At 38.0% G+C, this 14,148-nt stretch overlaps 1 protein-coding gene across 1 annotated transcript in view; it reads left to right on the top strand.

Annotated features, from left to right (window-relative positions):
- LOC134540145 (lachesin-like) overlaps positions 1–4,811 on the top strand; it is a 306,225-nt gene extending 301,414 nt beyond the window's left edge. Inside the window, exons 9-10 of the mRNA XM_063382681.1 lie at positions 1,953–2,057; positions 4,023–4,811. Of these exons, the coding sequence (XP_063238751.1) occupies positions 1,953–2,029 (77 nt within the window). The 3' untranslated portion in view covers positions 2,030–2,057; positions 4,023–4,811. The remainder of the gene's footprint in view (positions 1–1,952; positions 2,058–4,022) is intronic.
- The last annotated feature ends 9,337 nt before the right edge of the window (positions 4,812–14,148 follow it).

The following is a 14,148-nucleotide window of genomic DNA, read 5'->3' as shown; positions in this document are numbered from 1 at the left end:
GTAGCAGAAGGTAATTGAATACTACAGCAGACATACTTTCATGTTCTAGCCTTTGGTTTTTCGAATCTCCCAGGCTTGAGGCGCAGGTCAGGTTTCTGGCTGCCGTCTTCAGTTTATTCCCAAAACAGAACGAAAAATTTAATAACCTTGGTGGAACCGAATAATCGTCCTTTGGTAATCATGATTTGCCAGACTCTAGGTTTTAACCACATGGGCTCCACACTACGAGATCAGGTCTTTGGGCCCTGGTGGCCTTAACGCTAGGGAGTCCAACAGGGTGGTTTGTCCCTCTAATCAACCCGTCATGGAGGAGATACCAGCTGAAGTACCTCGGAGGAAAGTGCAGAAATTGGGGCGAAGCCTTCTCCTTCTAAACACAGGTGTTTCACACTAAGCAAGCGGGTCGTCAGTTGATGAGAGGAGTTATAGCAGACACAAGATACGTCGTCACCCTTTTCGCAGGACAGCATTATCTGGTGAAATCTCGGGTACTAGGGCAAGAACACTCTGACACCTCAAGCTACAACCTCAGCAGAAATACATGTTTTCCGGAACATGTCCGGCTTTCCGCACCTCCTCCCTCCCTGTACCGGCACCTCAAAGGTAGAATCAGGGAACAGCTGATAGACGTGTTAGAATAGGCCTATCAAAGCTTCGACACAAACTTGTTGCCTATCTCAAGGATCCGTGTTGCTTTAAAAAAGCACGCCCCTCCACCTGTCCGTCTGAAGCCAGGCAGGTTTCTCAGGTACACGAGGGCAATCTAGGTTGTGCTGTGAGACAAAGGGAATTTGTCTTCTCTTTTGGGGTTGAAACTGAATAAAGCGGCCCAGAAACTGACTTGCACCTCAAGCCACGCCTAGGAAATGCGAAATACCAAAAGCTGGAACACGTAAGTGTTTCTGATGTGTCATTCCCTTGCCTTCTGCAGCATGAATGTGAAATCACTGTACTACTAAACCTTCAGTACTGAATCCTAAGAAGGTAATTTTTTTTTAATTATAAAAAATATCTTGCCGAAGTGGTGCAACAAAATTTACCTAGCAATCTGGAGAACGTGGTTTCGAATCCCATTCCAGTAATTTCCTGTTTCGGTTCGCCACAATTTTCCTGAATAGTTCCAGGCTAAACCTGGAATATTCCCTTACTATACGGCATTGCCGATTTCTTCAACATTTTAATTTAATTTTCGTTGTCGACAAGTCATAAAATCAAATTTTAAAAAATATATATTTTCTAGCCTATCCGAGAATAATACCCTGCCAAGCATCCAGAGTATTGTACCAAACAGTCGGCCGTACAACAATTTTTAAACGTGCTTTATATTCTCCCTAGCCTACCGATTATTTTATGATGAGCACTGTAAGTGAAGACTCGACCAATTTTTTTTTCTATGCTTGTTTATGTATGATAGAATGTCCAGATTTTTCACTGCGAGTGTTTTTCTCATTAGATGTTCCTAAATTATTATAAAAAGACATATTCGTCATCATACATCATACATATAAACTAGTGGTGGGTCTAATCCCAATCTTTTAGAATTCAAATCCCAGAGAGAGTACCTCGAATATACCCCTTGAATCCGAATCTAGGTGTCACATGTCAAAAATAAAATAATGTACAATAAATTAAAAGTATTATCTATGATGTTGAAACGTTCTACTCTTTAAATGATTGTTAAACAAACTAAGTTTCCATATTGTAGTTTTATACATATTGTAATTTTATTTATAAAATTATTTTGGGGAATGGAAACTGGATAGGGAAATGGTAACAGATTTACTTAGTAAACTTCAGAGATTATCAGAGTTGAATAATAGTTAACCTTCTTTCCTCCAATATTTTTCTTGAAATATTTTCCCTCGAATATCAAGTATTTTGATTGCTAAGGATTTGATGGTATTTGAGAATTTGATTGGCCTAGCCCTAATATATACATTTTTTTTTTCCAGGTTGCTACACTGTCGTGAGATGGCCCTTCCCCAGAATTGTTGCTGTTGGGGTGTCAGTCCTCGTCGCATTGCATTGAGCCGTGAAGCATGGGAAGGTAAATAGCTGTAAGAAACATTTTTTTATATAAAATGATAAAATTATGTTGCCAAGACCTCGTAATTTTATTGTAAGCAAAAAATATATATTTGTCTTTCTCGTGTAAGACGTTTTCGCGTTTTATTTATTTAGTAAATTCCTCTCTTGAATCTGTGCTCTATAGCCTGGCGAGCCTTATTCCAAATTTATCTGTTCATGTGTTATTGCAGATTATGTATTAAAATTCCTTTTTCTATCGAACCATAGTATCGAACTTCACTAAAAATATTTGTATAGTGTTTAGCTTGAGCTGAAAGAAAAAAAATAGGCCAAAAGCTTTAGTTACACAATGGCATGTACCTTTGATTGCTGGTAAAAAAAAAACGCACTTTAAATAAATTAATTCTTAGTTCCTTTTCGTCAGTCACATCCATATTGTGGTCGATTAAAACCACAGTATCATTTAAATAGCAGTATTTTTAAACTCTCCTATAAAGGTCTAAATGTAACTTAACGCTTATTTGGTTCTGAGGCACAGAAATAATTGGGTTATTAATGTATGCAAACATTTTTATCATGGCATATTTTATTTGGTAAAATATTTTAACGCTGATAATTTTTTCTTCCTCCTTGGCTATAGTACAGCTCCGCTCTAGGTAATTCAGACACGGTCATACACGAAATGAATGGTGCATAGGTGTAATAAACGCAGTAGACGATCTCTGATATTATTTGCAGTAGAGAATGGTTTATCAATGTAGGGTGTGTTCGCAACACGTACCTACGCCATGATGATGTTGCGTGAAAACGCACCAATGTGAAGCGCGTGCGCTAGCAGCATTGACCTTTGGCAGTTGCCGCATAGAACACGCGCGCAGTTCACATGAGTGCGATGTGCAGCGGACTGCATTATCGCCGAAGGTGATGTGTTTGAACATCTATGAAATAACGCAGGTCATCAACCCTTTCCCTGCATCCCATGTTTTAAAACTTTTCAGTATCTGGTGGTAAATATTTATTTAATTATAATTCAATTTAATGAATCACTTTCTACTTTTGCGCAAAACCAATTCGTGCAAATTGGTTCACTCATGAATTTAGCATACAAAGAAAACTAAAAATTAAAAATCTTTTTTACAACTATTAATTTAATTTTTTGTATCGCTGTACAAAAGGTTATTAGTATTCGAATTCGTCAAGGCGATATAATGGCTTGAATATAAAATATATTTATAGTCAAATTCGTAGTTTGAAAAAGAAAGATAATATTAATTAATGTCTTTCATTTTATTTCCCTAGAAACTACACTAAAAATTGAGATTCTGCGACCAAATGACACAAAATCCACCTATTTTCAAAGTAAAGATTGAAGTATGTTGGTTTTCAGTTTGATACCTTCATAATAATGTACCTTCAGTAAGAGTTCAGTACCTTTGCCAGTCTGCGCGGCTGTTTTGACAGATCGTTTAGTTCTGGCGGGTTGTGTCTCCGACCAAATTGTATCTGCGTAATTTGATACTTTCTAAGCACAGTAATTTTACAGATAATTCGTTAAATATTTTTGACGTGATAACGTCTTATAAATCGATAAACGCCGGCTGCACGCACGAAAAATTGTCACGTTCCTCCTGAGCCTAGCGTGCAAGAACCGGCCAACCACCGTGCGAGAAAACCTTCTTTAATATCAAACAGGTTAAGGCGGACGTTTTAACTAATTGTTCGTGATTATATTTAAACAAATTATTTAAATGAAATTTGCAAAAACTGTAAATAATGTTTGAAAATTAAAAAGTATGCAATTTTTCATCAATGATTTCTTATTACGTCATCACGTAAAAATTATCGTCCGTAAACCGACTTTACAGACAAACCCCCCCCCCCTTTTTTTACTAAAATTAATTGTAATTTTAAAGTGTTTCATTTAAACAAGTAACGGCCCAGCCCTGAAGATAATCCAATTGTATTCTAACGACTGTTTCTTTTTTACTTTCCAGGAGGAAAAGATTTGAAGCCACAGCCACAGAACGGTTGGCGCAGAACGGTTGGCGCAGACGCCAGGCCGGCTGAGTGTGATCCGGAGCGTTCGCCTCGCGGTGCAGCGAAACGAACAGCCGGGAACTAACACTTCGTGTGCCAAAATGAAACGGAAAATTCTTCAAAATATTCATCGAACGGACGAAATAGAAGAAATTCTGCGAATCCACAAACACGGCAATTCGAAGCGACTTGCGTGTGAAACTTCTGAACGACCGTTTGAACTGTACTTTTTAAGAGGCATCTTGTACATAAATAGCCAAGAACATCTGAAAGATTCGCTCTTGTACCAGACTCGTGCGAATTTTCTTTAGTTGATAAGCATCGATAATAGTGGGTGCTGCAAGAAAATAGACATGCGTGTTGACAAACGTGCGATTGGGTGCTTTTCGCAGTCCAAGAAATTAAATTCACGCACCCTGTTAGTGATAAAGAAAATATCTGCGAAATGACGTTCAGGTATTGAGTTCTTTTGTTTCAATCAATCATCCCGAAATGAATGTGTTGGTTTTTGAGTCACTATTTTTATGTCATGTATATACCGTATTGTTATCATAGAAATGTAGATAATAATGAATGTGAGATTTTAGGAAAGCATTGCAATTTATTATTCCTTGAACTGTATTTAATTTTGTGTATCATAGAGTTGGGTCTTGGGAGGAAAATGCAAATGTGCTTTAATTTTTAAAATAAATACTCTCCGAGTAAGTCTACCAAATGTTTTGCAGACATACCTTTATCCGTGAATTCGTTCGCCCGGTATTTATAATGGGTTGTTGGTTCATGCATTATCGTCAAGTATACTTAGAAAACTAGGATAACATTACCAAATGACAGTCCTAAAAAGGTACTTAAGCATTTAATGAGCTTATTTTTGCACTCTTAAACCAAACAACAAATACAAACTAAAAACCATGGCGTTAGGAATTTCCAGGAATCGAAGTGATGGGACATAGCGGAAGTTACTTCGCTATATGGTAAATCCCAAAACATCAGAAGTGGTGCTTGACCATGTCTGGTGATGGTTGGTAAGCGTGAATTCTAATCTCCGTCGTTGAACATATTAACTTCGATAAAAAAATACATTCATTGAAAACTGTTTACACAATGCAAACACTACACTTAAGCCGACGTTTTGGGTGTTTAACTAACATAGTTTATACCATGAGCTGAAAATAAAACTACTTAACCGGGTCACCATGTAGACGTGACCACCCCCTGTGTCAAAACCAACGACACACATATCATGCACACCGCTTTCTCTGTGCTCTCAGCCTTACTGTTTGTGATCAAGGGGAACAGTTTGTTGTCTAATTTGTTGTCTTTTTTTTTTTCAGTATAATTTTTTTAATTGGTTTAATGTTTTATTGCGTATGGTTAAAAAGTTTCGACTGTAAAATAGTTTTACTACATCACGAAGATGATTGATTTAACCAGCTTTGTCCAAGAGGTCCACATTGCCGATTAATGTAAACATTAAACAGCGGTTTGAGGGATGTTTTCATAAAATGGCTTGTTGTGGTATTACGTGTTGATTAAAAAGATATTACATATGAACCTTCTTGTAATTTCACCAGGAAGTTGATCAGCCGGTTGTACCTTCAGATATTTGCACGTGTTAATGTTTGACTGTGTGAAGAGAGAGTGAAGAAAACTTTATCTCAAGAGTGTTGTGCCATTCTGGTTCCATGACATGAATGTCGTTGTTTTTAACAATATTACCAGTCCTTACAGCGTAACTCGACTGCCTGGAAATGCCTTGCAATGATCAATTTATTGCACGAAGGACGAAGTTTACCAAAGGACCACGCAAACACATATCTGCTTCGTCGTCGTCGTCGCCGCTGCCATCAGGATCCCCGATGTCGGTGATACAACTTCCAATCGAGTTCGTCGTTAGAGACGGTACAGATGCGATCAGGTTTTCAAGAATAGTATCTGGCTAGTCAAACTATATTATTTTTTTTACACCGTCGTAGCCAGTAACAAACTGAAAGACGTATAGTCCAGCACCCACTCATATACCTGAGGCTAATGGAATAATATGTATGTCAAAACAAGAACTATTTACGCAAGTAAAAAATTTTTTAAAAAGGAAGCACATTTGAATTCAAATTCGTCATGAAGAAGTACATTAAAAAAGGACACACATATATAAAAATTACACGTTGGACACATTATGGACACACTGGACACACATTTGACAAGGAGGATACACTTATGACAAAAAGGACACATATCCGCCAAAAATGGACATAATGGACACACATTCGACAAAAAAAACACACTGTCTAGTGTGTACAATGTGTGTGTCCTTTTTTTCGAATGTGTTTCCACTGTGGGGAATTTGGGAAATTTTTTTTAAATTTTTTTTTTTAGGAATTTAGAAAAAGATTGACACCAATATGGCCACTGTGACATCACAATCCAAGATGGTGGACGTCGGCAACGGAACCGCACCCAGCACCCAGTGCCAGGAGCCCTATTCCTACACTACTTCTCTAATTTTAAATTAATATTTTATTTCCATTTACAAAAAAAAAAATATTATAGTGCATACAATTATTTGAAGTCAACCATATCGATTGCAAGAATCATTCAAAGAACGTACAAGACCGCGATCGTGATAAATTTGCAGGAATATAATTTTAAGACAGTAGTGATGACAAGAAAACGAAACAGTCAAAGAAGGGTGTGATGCGCATCCTTAACGGGATGGTTAATGGCTCGGAATGTTCGTCCTTGGTTCAGCGTCACTTTTATCGCATAGTTTCGTTTTTCGAAAGATTCTTGCGATGGAGGAGATTAATTTTAAAAGAAAATTATTGACAATTTCCATTGTTGGTTTTCACTCTGTCATCAAGAAACAAAAATTATTGGACAAGAATATCACAAAGAGAAAACACTCGGTTGCAAATTGTGCGAATGCAGATTATCTTTCTTTTTTTTTGGGAACATCGTCGGGTCCTGTTCGTTTTGTTGCTATGTTGTCCAAGATTGTTGATTGTACTGTCACAACTTTGTTCGTCCGTGCCGTGATAAAAAAAAAATCTGACCAATTCCTTCCGCGTAATTCTCTCTGTGCTTGCATATGCATTCGCACATAAAACATCGGTTGATTTTGACTGTTTTTCACGTTCGTGTCCAGTCTTGTGGTTTCAGTGTGACGTACAGTGAAAACCAGCGGGGCCGTGCGTCCGTTAATAAAGTGGGTTGTCTGAAAAAGTCGGTTTACGGACGATAATTTTACGTGATAACGTTATAAGAAAACATTGATGAAAAATTGCATAATTTTTAATTTTCAAATATTATTTACAGTTTTTGCAAATTTAATTTAAATAATTTGTTTTAATGTAATCACGAACAATAATTAGTTAAAAAGCCCGCCTTAACCTGTTTGATATCTACTATAGAAGATTTTCTTGCACGGTGGTTGGCCGGTTCTTGCACGCTCGGCTCAGGCGGAACGTGACAATTTTTACGTGCGTGCAGCCGGCGTTCATCGATTTAATAAGACGTTATCACGTCAAAAAAAAATTTTTCTGACTAATTCCTTCCACGTAATTCTCTCTGAGCTTGAATATGCATTCGCACATACGACATCGGTTGATTTTGACTGTTTTTTTTTTTTTTTTTTTTTTTTTTCATCTTTTCGTGTCCAGTCTTGTGGTTTCAGTGCGACGTAACAGTGAAAAACCAGCGGGGGCGTGCGTCCGTAAAAAAAAAAAATGTTCAGAGCCACAGGGGTTGTCGGACGCTCTCGGGAGGGTTAAAATTCAGACGTCGACGCATCGGGGGGGGTCCTGTTGGCAAGGGGGGGAAGGGGGGATGTCGGCCGGAGGGGTCGTCCAGACGAGGCGGGGCAGCAACTTGCACGACCCAGTTCGGGATTAGGCCGTCAAATATTTATGCGTCGTGTGAGCGGGGGATGGTCGCGCCTGCCCCCCCCCCCCTTCCTCCCCCATCATCCTCCCTCGACCATCCAGCAGTTCCCTAGCAGAGGGAGGCCCCCTCGCCCCGTGATTATTCAAGGGCCCATTCCGCTGGCAGTTCAGCGCAGGACGTCTCCGGCGGAGGAAAGGCGTCTCCAGGACGAAATGAAATAAATGTTTAATCTCCAGGCCATAAGGAGCGAGTCTAGAGAGATTGAAGAACGGCAGTTAATTCACTCTCTCTCTCTCTCTCTCTCTCTTAAAAAAAAAAAAAAGAAATACCTCCGTGAATATATTTCAGGATAATTATGGTACTCGAGAACCAAGTTTTTTCCATTCTTTTTTTTTTATCTCCTTGAGTGCTTCATCACAGTCGCGCAAGTTGCCGCGCGTCTCGTAGCTTCTAGAAGCTACCGAGTTTTAATTCAATTATCACCTATGACGCCAAAATCACGTTTCAGTGTCCGAACGTCCTTGGAAACAGTTCGAAAACGTACTTTCCGTTCAGTTGCACGCAGTAGTAAAATAGTGAAGCTCGTCTTAATCTAAATGCATAGTACATCTACATTTTTTTTGCAATAAAAAAATCAATGAATTTCTATAATGTCAAAAAAATAGTAATTTAAGTTGGTAAATAGTTATTTTTTATTGTTTTTATATTGTTTCAATGTTAAATTTGCCGCAGAGAAGTATTTTTTAATGAGTACTGTATCGATGAATTTAATTTTAAAAAATTTATAGTTTATAGTATGTACTTCAAGCAGGTACACCTTTATTGAAGTACATGCTTGTGATATGGAGCCTGAACTGTAGTTTCAACGAGCTATATTGCTAGACCACGGCTTCAACGAAACCACGAGGTGCATTTGGCTGCAGGTTTGAAATCCCCAGCTTGCAGTTAATTAATTAAAATAGTTACGACTGTGCTGCCATCGTAAAGCTGCGGGAAAACAAGATGAAATCTCTCTCGACACGGAATGAAAATTTTATTCTTGTGGCATTGCTCTGAATAACTATACGAACAACTCGGAAAACTTGGGGTCTACGACAATAAAAGTTCCAAAACTCGCTAAGGTTACGGTCAGAAGCCAAGCGCACATATTCATATTTTCTTGCTACCCTCATAATTTAAAACACCTAACAAGTGTGCAAAGTAATAAAAAACGGTGTGCACTGATTAAATAAAACATATATTTAACATAAAAATTGGGAGAAATGCAGCGTTTGCATATTAAAGAGAAATCAACAAAGTGGTTGGTATCATTGACGTGTATGTTGTAACACAAAATTCTCAGCAGATAAATTATAGTTAAGCCTGAATAAAACTAGAATGCAAAGACTCTATTCACTGTTTAAAACACTAAAAGAATAAATACTAGTAGCTGTAGCTATTAGTTCGATAAATATATATGTATGTGCATATAGTTTATTTTTCAGTTAGATTTCAAATAAATGCCACCCCTAGTGTAGCCGTTACCATTGTGCGACTTCCAGAAAAATTTTATATAAGTATATTTTTTTTTCGTTTCATGGACCATAGAAAAAAAATTATCAATTCAAATGTTTTTAAATATATGACCTTTTTATGGACGTGAAAACTGATAACTGCCGTAATTTTTCACTTATCACTTCTAAACTGATACATAAAATATAATAGTGTAATATAATATTTCTACCAAAGGGGTAGAATGGGTGTAGGAGTAATACCAAAAAGTTTGTCTAAATAATTTTTTGGAACGACCAACCATAAAATCAAGCGTTGGAAAAATAAACAGTTGGAAGACAAGAAAAAATTCAAGAATGTCTTCATAGACACACCATCGAATCCGTTCAAATTGTTTGAAATCTTATAATTTTTACCAAAATTTTTTGTCTGAAACAATTTTTGATAAGACGAACCATTGCTGCAAGGGGTTGAAAGAAAGAGTGTTAGAATTTTAAAAAATGCATTACTCCATTAGTTAATTATTTGATAAATTTCAGTTCTCACTTCCATTCCCGACGAGAGTAAAAATTGGAATATAGTAATAAAAATAAAAAATAAAAAAATATAAATATTTTAATAACTAATTTGCTCATAACAACCCGCCATATTGAATTATACAACCTTCCACCATTTTGAATATTGTCCGTCATCTTGAAAAGATAGTAATTTGGGAAAAAGTTTTAAATTTATGAAAAACATAATTTAATAATATATTTAAAAAGGCACAATATTGAGTCCTCGTTTCGAACCCGGTGTGGACAAAAAGCAATGGATCACCTTCCTGCGGTGACAGCTGTCATACCGACCTCCCATCACTAATGCCAATGCGAATATTACATCATCCAGTATTACGTCATGGCACCATCTTGTTTTCGTCTGCTGGAGGCCACGACCTCGTCTTTGCCTTCTATAGGGTGCTGTCGCCATATTAGTTTAATTTTTACCCACTAGAGTGCAATAATCGTTTATTACCTTACGATCCGCCATCTTGTCGGCCGTCTCGAACGCCATCTAGAACGTCTGTAACTATTAAGCTAGAAATTCTGGAAATATTCGAAAAAAATGATCAACAAATTCAGTAATTAATTAATTAATTGATAGATTCGATCGATTACTGTCCTGGTTTCGGTCCTTGACTAACTAATAAAAAGACAATTTAATTAACAGTACCAATAAAGTGACAGGCTCGTTAAATAAAACAGCAAAATTACAAATAAAATATTATTACATAATTTCTAATATACAACAAGTACAGAAATAGGGAAATTTTTAGCGTTTCTCGATTTCTGCAGTCTTCGTAGAAGGCGAGGCGAGTCCTTCGCATGCCACGACATGTGTTTTCAAGTCAGTTGTACATTACAGGCACGTCCAATCAGTGATCACCCATGAGAAGCCTAAGACGTACATCAAGTTCTGTCCCTGCCCGAACACGCCCGAATATTCACCTTCGGCCAACCTCGGGATTTGTTGGTTTTTTGCGCAGGAAAAATTGAATTCAAATATTAAAAGTGGTCGGTTAGGTTAGCTACATTAAAAACACTTCAAAACACTATGGACGGTTAGTTAGGTTAGTGTAGCTACATTAAAACAAACAGAGAAATATAAATGTATTTGTAAATGAACTCGAGGTTGGCCGAAGGTGAATATTCGGGCGTGTTCGGGCAGGGACAGAACTTGATGTACATCTTAGGCTTCCCATCATCACCCATAGCCAATTTTTTGGCCACGCATGCCCAGATTGTGGCCAGACACGTCTCTTCAGGGGCCATGTACACAAGTCCAGTAGGTGGTTCAGACACATCCAGTCAGTAGCCAAGAAGTAGGTGCATTATTTTTCTATACTTGAAGTATAATTCAAACAAATCATGTGCAAAGTCGTTCGCATAGGTTAAGCGTCTCGCGAACCACGCCGACTAATCATGTCCTGACTACAAACATTACGATCAACAATCAACCAAAAAAAAAAAAAAAAAGTAGCACATTTGGAAATCACATTCGTCAAAAAAAAAAGGAACCACATTTGAAAGATTGTACTCGCTAAAAAAAAAAAAAAAAAAAAAAAAAAAAACATTTGGAAGCGCATTTAAAAAAATGGTACCACATTTGAAAGCACAACAAAAAAAAAGGATATTTGAAAGAAAATTCCACAGGAAGTAAGCACATTTCGAAGCACATTCGACAAAAAAAAAGGAATGTTCCCTATACGGAACTTTTACCGTGGATTATTTTTTCTCTGTGATCTACGGTGTTGGAAAAAAAAAAAGGATGGTGGGAATTCGGAGAGCGACCGCCTCTCCCATTGGATCGCCACTGTCCTCACACCGCGAACGCAGACGTCACTCACGTTATAAACACTCTCCCCCCCCCTCCCCTCATCAACCAACCTGCGGACCATGCCGCGGCCTTGATGCCGGGTCTTACCGACGCGGTAATCCCGGCGCGCCAGATAAATTCCCCTTGACGGCCGTCTCCCGACGGGACTAATCGCCACGCACCAGCCTGTACAGACATCAGTCTTCCTCTGTCAGTCGCCTCCGTGAATAATATTATCAGCCGTCGAGAGGCGCATTATTCCCGGACACGCGTCGTCGCACGGACAGGACTGCCGATGTCAGGAATCGCGCACGGGCGCGAACGACGCGACAACCAGACGTATGGTAAAAGGTCCGTTGCCATCACGAGCGCAGTACACGTACACCGGAACCGTGAACTGTTCGAAACGGCCCTGTTTGGTTTACAGTATTTGGACATTCTGTATGTCATAAAAAAAATGGTTGTCTGTAAAGTCGGTTTACGGACGATAGTTTAACGTGACAACGTCATAACAAAACTTTGATGAAATTATTGCACACTTTTGTGAATAAAATTGGATCATTTTTATTTTAATAATAAAAGAATAAATACTTGAAATTATACTAGCTAATCAGATTTTTAAAATGCAAGAATAATCAACCTTTATTGCCTAAATTGTTGTTGTAATAAGCAATGAAAACCACATTAACTTTTCACTTCACTTTATAAACATTTGACGAAACAGTTCACGTGTAGATGACTTGTAATTAATTTTAAAAACTGGCGTTTAGCTATAAAGTTTAAATATAATTATGAACAAGTTTTCATATAAATAAACTGTAATCAAATATATCTATCATCAATTATATGAATCACCATAATTTTTTAGTCAATTGTAACATAACCTATTATTACTGCACTCGCCGACAGCGTAACGGAACACGGCGTAACGGAACAATGAGCGTAATGGGACACTTTTTCGTGCGTACAGCCGGCGTTCAACGATTTATTAGACGTTGTCACGTCAATAAACCTCAATAGCGGACAAAAAAAAGAAAGGGTGAATGCGCAAACACGCAGAAAACAGGCCGAAATCAGCCTACAGCGAAAGTTAAATACATAGACGCACTGAGGAAGGAAATCCTCTGCGCAGGCGAACGCAGTGAGCTGACGACGACGATGGAACAGCTGCAAATAAGAACAGTAAATAAAGACAAAGAACCGACCTCGGACATCACTGCCGCAAACAGGCGAACCCAACGATTGACGATAAAGCAGATGCTCTGAACAACGCGAGGACGACAGCAAAGACGAACACTGTAATTTTTTTTTAAAAAGAGAAAACATTTGCGACGTTTCGGGGACGTGACATTTGCTTGTTTAACTGCAAGGCATATCTTCGTGCCATTTTCAAATGTGCAAGTGGCATCGTTGGCAATTGAGTTTCCAAGGGTTTTTCCTTGCATGAGTACAAAAGAAATTTGTACAGTGTATGAACAATGTAAACACACCATGGGGAGTTTAGTGGAAGCGTACTGGGTGTGAGTGATTTTTTACTCCTTTAAATTATACAGAGCAAGGTGGAATGTGCAGCAACGGCGTTTATTGATAAACAAGCGAAGGGTAACAAATGATTCGCACTTGAACACTCGAGCAGGTATTACAGGCGCGTTGATATACGCTGGGCCTAGACAGGAGTTCATTCAACCCGATGGCGAACACATGCCTTAGCCCCACGCTTTAAACAGCAAACAAAGAATAGCTGCGATAAATTATAAAAAATCCAAAAAAAAATAAAAAAAAACTATGAATTTAAATCCACATATAATCAACATTCACTACGTAAATAAATAAACAAAAGAATACAGCATGACGGTGACGCGGACTCATAAGTTTTGCCCCTACCAAAACGCGGCTAAAGAAGTTTTCACCTCAAAAATTGAGTGAGTCTTCCAGTGCTTGCCAGAGATGTGTTATCATATAGCCTCGTTGACGAGCAAATTCAAGTGTTCTCGTTTTGCAAATACACTAAAATACGAAACTTGGACGCGAAATTTAACGTAGGATTTTTAAAATAATGCCGAGTGTGAATAACATATGAAAATTGTGTTTTCAACTAAATTTCTTGAAGAAAATCACACGTAGTTTCCGTACCTGCCCCCAAAATTCGTTGCCGGATCAGCTACGGCGACTATAGTCTCGTTAGATTTGTAGACCGAAATTTTATACTATATAATGAAATGGCTCCGATAAAAGCGAAAAATACTTGGGAAAAAAAAGTAAACCCCGTCTTTGGACATGATTTTCGACAAGAAATTTTTTTTTAAAACACGGTCCATTTGATGCAACTCACTAAACAGTTAATGTCATATGTTT

The sequence above is a fragment of the Bacillus rossius genome, chromosome 16 (genome assembly GCF_032445375.1).
Source record: "Bacillus rossius redtenbacheri isolate Brsri chromosome 16, Brsri_v3, whole genome shotgun sequence".
Classification (NCBI taxonomy): domain Eukaryota; kingdom Metazoa; phylum Arthropoda; class Insecta; order Phasmatodea; family Bacillidae; genus Bacillus; species Bacillus rossius.
This window is presented reverse-complemented; position numbering and strand designations above follow the sequence as displayed.